At 33.2% G+C, this 7128-nt stretch overlaps 1 protein-coding gene and 1 long non-coding RNA gene across 2 annotated transcripts in view; one reads left to right on the top strand and one right to left on the bottom strand.

The window, feature by feature from the left end:
* Nucleotides 1-4142, top strand: part of LYZ (lysozyme) — a 52989-nt gene extending 48847 nt beyond the window's left edge. Inside the window, exons 2-4 of the mRNA XM_016152287.2 lie at nt 861-1025; nt 2593-2668; nt 3231-4142. Coding sequence (XP_016007773.1) covers nt 861-1025; nt 2593-2668; nt 3231-3297 — 308 coding nt within the window. The 3' untranslated portion in view covers nt 3298-4142. The remainder of the gene's footprint in view (nt 1-860; nt 1026-2592; nt 2669-3230) is intronic.
* Nucleotides 1-4998, bottom strand: part of LOC118613655 — a 69663-nt gene extending 64665 nt beyond the window's left edge. The window contains exon 1 of the long non-coding RNA XR_004955620.1: nt 4830-4998. This is a non-coding gene — a long non-coding RNA (uncharacterized LOC118613655). The remainder of the gene's footprint in view (nt 1-4829) is intronic.
* Nucleotides 4999-7128: the final 2130 nt, after the last annotated feature.

Here is a 7128-nt window from a genome sequence, read left to right as displayed (position 1 = left end):
CATGACATGGGGTTTTAAATAGCAAAGTTTTTTTTTTTTTTAATTATGTTAAAATCTCCATATGATGCAGTAGGAACCTATTTCCACTTAATCACTGCTTATGTAAGGATCCCTGAAGTGCAGCATGAAATGACATTTTATTATTCTTACTGACAGTAGTTGATTAACTGTTTTCATTTTCTTCCACACAGTCCAAGATGTGTTCCTGCAAAAGTTACTTTATATTTTAGTCCGTATTTGTTGATGTAATCACTGTATTTTCCAGATTGAATTCAAACATTTTCCCTTAATAACTATTTCTGAACGAATGAGTAAAAGGTTGGATAGATGCATGAATGGATAGATGGATGAATTAGTCTTTCCTGTTCTATAACTCTGGCTTTCCAGATTCTAATTTGATGTCCAAATTCACCTTTAGGTATCAGAAGAAAATGACTTTCTCCAAGAAAATTCTTGTTTCTCCCAATAAAAAGCTTTTTTCCATCAGCTTAGGTATCTACCATTAATTACAAAATCTACTCAACAACTCTGTTGATTTTTCTATTCTAGGCTGAATCTTGCCTGAGGGATAGGAGCAGGGGAAGGATAATAGCAATGGAATATTTTAATTTGGAGTATTAATATTTTTTATAGTATGTTATCTTTCTTTATTAGTATTACAAATGATTTTCTAACAAAAAGATTTTCTTAAAGACCCTTTAACACGAAGTGTTAAATATTTAACAGATAAAACACATCTTTATATTTATAAAGTAAGTCATTAGTAAAATAGAATTAGCTAAGTAGAACTGATTATGGCATGCAGTATTAAATCATGTGTTGTTGCTATTTATTACTAAAATTAAGTCCTTTCTTTTCAGGGGTGTGTGTGGCCAAATGGGAAAGTAGTTACAACACACGAGCTACCCACTACAATCCTAACGACAAAAGCACTGATTACGGAATATTGCAGATCAATAGCCACTACTGGTGTAATGACGGCAAAACTCCAGGAGCAGTTAATACCTGCAATGTATCCTGCAAAGGTAAGACAAAACATTTGAGTGATAACACAGGATCCATCTGGTTATACTTACAAGAATAGAGATTAAATACAAATGAAAAGTCTTGAGGAACAGAGGAAAAATCTATCTCAACTTCTAGAAACTCTTCATTATCCTCCTCGTAATTTCTTAAGGAAGAAATTAAGGAGCTAGTATCATAAAAGGTTGCTATTTTCTAATGCACGAAAGTTTTGGAATGATCTATTAATTTATGTAAAAGGACTTACTGATGCTTTGTCAAGAACAATGCCCATTCTCCACACTTACTTGGGGAAGTTTAGGCATCATTTGGTTGTGCGGTCCTTTTTTAAAAAGTTGTTTTTACTTTTTATTGTGAAGTGTTTAATATATAGAAAATTAAAGATATTAGATTAGTATAATGAACAACCATATGCTCATCACATACAGTTGTTAACATTTTTTTATCTTTATTTCTTTTATGTATACATATATATTTTTTTGTTGAATGGTTTTAAAGTGAATTGGAAACATTATGACATTTCATTTCTAAATTCTTTAGCTTGTATCTCCAAAAAGTACAGTTCCTATATAATCATTGTCATCTAACAAGTTAATTAACAAATTTGTTTAATTGAGGTTAAAGAAATGTACTATTAAACTCAGGTGAAAATAGAAATAACCTGTGGAAACTATAGTGTATAAAATATGGAAGAAGTATTGTAAAATTAATGTTGTTGAATTTTTAAATGTTAGAATTCCTAATAGAGGATTAGCCTTAGAATAAAATATGTTTTATATTCAGTTAATGTATCTTTAAAAATATTTTGTAGTATATAATAATCTGTGGTCATTGAATAAAAATTCTTATACCAAGAGACTTATGACCACTGGTAACTCTTGGCATATATTCTTCTAGAATACATTGTCAATCACGTATGTGAATGTAAAGCTGTATCACATACATATGTACTCATGTACAAACATGTAAGCAATGTATTTTTAATAAAAATTCAATCATAGTATATACACTGCTTTACAATCTGCTCTTTATTACACAAAATCATTTCTGTTAACAAATACCAATCTTCATTATTTGTAAAGCGTGCAAATAGAATTCCACTGTACAAATATTTCTAAGTTATTGATTCTTCTCTTACCGTTAAGCACTTAGGCTGTTTCCATTTTCCACTTTCATTAATTGCAATGAAACGCCCTGTGCATACATCTTTCAGTGCATTTCTTATTATTTCTTTAGGGAAAGTTTCTAGTAGTAGAATTGCTGATTAAAAATTGTTAGGTCGGTTCGCCCCTCCCCCGCCTTTTTTTTTTTTTTAATAACCCTTCTACCACATTAGCTAATAATTCCAGAGCTTCCAATGACTTTGGTAAACAAGACACAGAATGCTTTTTTTCATGCCAAGTGGGATGGAATGAAGAAAAGTTATTCCTCTAATAATCAAATTTATAGACTCATGGAAAATAATTTTAGTGTCCTTTTCTCAGCCGAAGAGAATAAAACTGGCTTAACCTAAACTTAAAATGAAATTTCTGTGGAAGTTGTTTTCATTCTTCACTACTTGTTTTACAGATTTGATGCACAAAGACATTAGTAAATCCGTAGCATGTGCAAAGAAGGTGGTCAGTGAACAAGGCATCGGAGCATGGTATGTTTTAAGCATTAAAGGGGAAAGCTATTTAACTCTACTGTTATGAAAGAAGTAGGGGATGATTTTCAAAGACAAAAGTGTGCTACTGAGAACTGAAAGTTGCAGCTTTAGACTTAGGCCAAACAATGCATCACTTAGAAATAATCTACTTTAACTGATTCAGAAGCTTTCTCTTTTACTCTTCATACAATTTTAAGGAATTTCTAGAATTTTTAAGATTCTCCACACTCCACCAGTTCCTTGTCATATCAAAGTGGAATGCACTTTGCAGTGGCTGCTGGGAAATGTGTATGACTCAACATTTATGTTCAGCATTCTATGCTTTCAGAAAGGGCTTTGGGAAGAAGTGAAATATTTGGTATACATATTTTAATTTAATAAATAGCAATACCTGAATCTATCAATAGCCTATATTTCATGTATTTATAAAATATTTTGTTCTTCCAAAGGAATCCGTGTGTGTGTGTGTGTGTGTGTGTGTGTGTGTGTGTGTGTGTGTAGGTAAAGATATGAAGATATGCTTTAACAGTATCACCATTTGGTTCTCCTTTCCCTACAGGGTGGCATGGAGAAATCATTGTCGAAACAAGGATCTCGCTCATTATACCCATGGTTGTGGAGTGTAACTGAAATTTTCCATCTTCAGCTCATTTTGTCTCTTTTTCATATTAAGGGAATAGTAGTTGAGTGGAAGTTTACACTACCATTCTTTCAAGCAAATAATTTTTTACAGAAGCAGGAGCAAAATATGGTCTTTCTTCTTAGAGACTAAATGTTTTCTAATGTGTTTATTATATTAAGCCTACAACCTTTTTCATTTGGCTAATAGAACTAATGCTGGTGAAAATTTATCTATAATCTTGATTATCAAATACATCTCCAATATATTTAGTTATTAATCAAAGAGATAACCCAGACTTCATCTTGAATGATACAAGTGAATGATAATATGTAAGAAAAGGCTCCTTTAAAACACATTGATCTTAGGCAACATACCAGCTGTGTAGGTGTCTGATGTCTTCATCTTTCAGTCATCTCCAAAAACAGTAAAAGATCACCACTCTTTGTTGGGCAATATAAAATTTACAAAGGAGCAGAAAGCCAAATGGCTAAAATGGAGACCGATTGAATTAAGAATTTTGTTTTCATAAAGTGTGACTTTTGGTTTAAATGTTTTCCTAGAAATGTTGCTTTTATACAGCTTTAAGAATAAACTCACAATTAATTTGCCAATCTATTCTAAAGAACCTTTTCAAGAACTCTTATGTACCTTGCTGATCATGAAGGAATATTAAGAAGGATAAGATGAGCTGTTGCTGTTTTTTATTTTTATTAGCTTAAATTCATGCATTATGACTAAATCTGGAGGCAGATGAAGTTGCAAGTATTGAAATAATTGCTAATTAATCATCAGTGTGAAATTATTATGTTGTAAAGAAGTAAACATTAGTATTAAAGGCTTTGCAATTCATACTTTGTCTTTCTTTGTTTCGACTCATCTAGTGTCTCTGAAGAAAAAAATATGTATTTGAAAAACAATAATTGGCACTCTGTATTTCCTTATATCCTCACCAATGTTATTAAAAAAATCCACAAGCATGCTGAAAGATCACACATTAAGTTCATTAACCTCATATATCAAGTGGGCCCTCAGGTCTGCTCGGCCATTGTAGTCACTTCTCTGCAATTTTATTTCTCCTCTTCTCTCTTCAAAGCCACAGAACACAGGCTCGACCATTCACCTTCTACTCCTCTTTGCTCTCAGTAGATGACCTGGACTCATATTACACTAAGAAGAGAAGCAGCCTCATATAAAATTCTTCCCTCTTCACCATCATGACAGCAGTCACACCTTCCCTTTGGTCTATTTTCCCTTCCTTCCTCACTATTTCTGAGATGAGGGACCTCTGCTCCTGCAAATGGCAGTGTATACACATGCAGTCTTGGTCACATCCCTCTCACTTCAAGTTAGGCTGAGTGTTTCCTGTATCCTGAGTTTCTCCCTCTTTGTTGAATCATCTCTGTCATTGCACAAACTTACCTAGAAATCTCCCATTTTACAAACAACTCTCCACTGACCCTAGATAACCCTCTACCTACTACATCATTCTCTGCTCCTTTTACAGCAATACTTCTGGGATTAGATATGTATACTCACCAATTCCACGTCCTCATCTCCCATTCTCTTTTCACCATTCTGAATCTGGCTGCTGTCTTTACTCTGCTAAGACTGTTCCTCAGTGACTTCTCCCATGACCCCTTGTGGCCAATTCCAGTGATCACTAGTTCTCTGTTCATCTTACTGGATCTCTCCACAGCATTTCACAAACCACTTCATACTTTTAAAAACTTTTTCTCCTTTAGCTTCTGCTCATTTAAGTCCTGCCTTACTGATTGCTCTTTCTCAGTCCTTCTTGGCTGCCTCTTTTTCTGCTATTTAATTTCTAACTGTGAGAGTGCCCAAGGGCTCAAGCCTATAACGATTTGAAAGACTCTCTAGTTTACTTATTTTTTTATTTGTCTCTTCTTGCTGAAATACAACTTCCAGAAGACTTTTCCCCACTTTGTGAAGATGTTGAAATAATCTCAATCTTTCCCAAAATTTGCAAGTACAGTACAGAGTCCTTTTGTTTTTTTTTCTAAATAGCTTAAGAGTAAATTGTCAACATGGTGTCCAGTGGCCCTGAATCATTAACTGTGTAATTCCTAAATTTCAAAGCATCATTCAAATCAGGAACTTAACATTGATACATCACTGCTATCTAATCACCATCGGATCTCATTCAGTTTTATCAACTGTGTCCACATGTTCTTCGTAGTAGGAAGATCTAATTCAGAATCATGAGTTGTATTTAGTTGTCATTTTTTTATTTTAGTTTCCTTCAATCTGGATCATTTCTTCAGTTTTTTATTTCTTGACTTCTTTGACTCTAACACTTTTGAAAACCACAGACCTGTTATGTTGTAAAATGTTCAAAGGTTTTTCTGAAGTTTTCTCGATCAGGTTAGGTTACCTCTTTGGCAGAATACCACAGAAGTGATGCTGTGCTTTTCTCACTGCATCCTCTCAGGTGGCATGCAGTTTTGAATGCTCTGTATTACCGATGATGTTTGCCCTGATCACCTGATAAGTAAATAGAGCTGACCAAAGAGAGAAAGCAATGTTTATTGGAGATTTTCATTAGCGTTTTGATAAATTATACCTAACCTATAGCTGTTCTTTCAGTAAAATCAAGTTCTCCAAACAAATGTCTACTCTTATTCTGGGAATGAGATAAAAATCAATATCAATGTTTGATCATTTTTAGAAGAAACTCAATTGCTACGTTGTTTAGCTTCAACTCCAGGATATTATTTCACATGTAGAATGATATTCCAGATGAAAACTGAGCTCCTCATGTGGCACTAATTACAACTAAGCCCGAGGAGCACATTTCTTGCACTTCTATTTAGCAGACTCATTTAAAATATATTTTCTTTGAAGTTGCTACAAGAAATTACTAAAAATGATCAACAGTGACTAATATCTATCATAGACAATGTATTTCAATTAAAAGCATTTCATTTAATATTTACAGAGTAAACTGTCTTACAAGGTGTTATGAAAAGTATATCTCCCCATATTGTCCCCTTCCCATGCAAACAGCTTCTACTATTTTAGCTTAATATCAATATTTCTATATTTATATCTATGCTTTAAAATATTAGTCTTATATTGCTTTCTTAATTTTTCTTGGATTTTATGATATCGATTTCTCGCTATGGAAATTAAGGATTAAGCTCCATTTTTCCTTCCCCATCTCCGTTAAACATGGTATTCTTCACCAAATCCCATGTTCCCAATGTAATTATTTTATTTCCCGTGTATATTATTTTTTATTAAATCAATACTACGTAGTCATATATAAAATTACTTTATTCTCTTATACGAGATTTTATTTGCCTTAGGGCTAATAACTGCATAATTCATAAATTTGCTCTTTTCTGAGTATCTGTCATTATTTCAACTCCCAAACTCTAGGTCCAATATTTAAATCTTCTCTCAAGTCTTCAGACGCAGCTAGAATTTTGTCAATTTCATCTTTCTAAAGCAGTTAATTCTCAAAGATTTCTAATCAACTCTAATTGGGACTGGTAGCTGTCCATGCCTAATCTATAGCTATTGTCCTGTGCTCTTTCTTTCAACACTACTTTGAGTTTCTCTTCTTTTCCCTTCGTATTTGAAATTTACTATGTTTCCTGGATGTCATAATTTTCTCCTCCTTGGTTTATTCTATTTTGGTGGATCACACATCCAGAATCTTCCTACAGAAGGGTGCATGAGAGTGATTTTTTGTTCGTTTGTTTTGAGACTCAATATGTCAGAAATTGTCTGTACTCTATTCACACACTTTGCTGATAGTTGACTGGGTATTGAATATTAAGTTTGAATTCATTTTCCTTCAGAATTTAAGGAA

Source organism: Rousettus aegyptiacus, unplaced genomic scaffold (genome assembly GCF_014176215.1).
Source record: "Rousettus aegyptiacus isolate mRouAeg1 unplaced genomic scaffold, mRouAeg1.p scaffold_m13_p_2, whole genome shotgun sequence".
Classification (NCBI taxonomy): Eukaryota; Metazoa; Chordata; class Mammalia; order Chiroptera; family Pteropodidae; genus Rousettus; species Rousettus aegyptiacus.
Note: the sequence above shows the minus strand (reverse complement) of the source record. Positions and strands in the feature narration are given on the sequence as shown.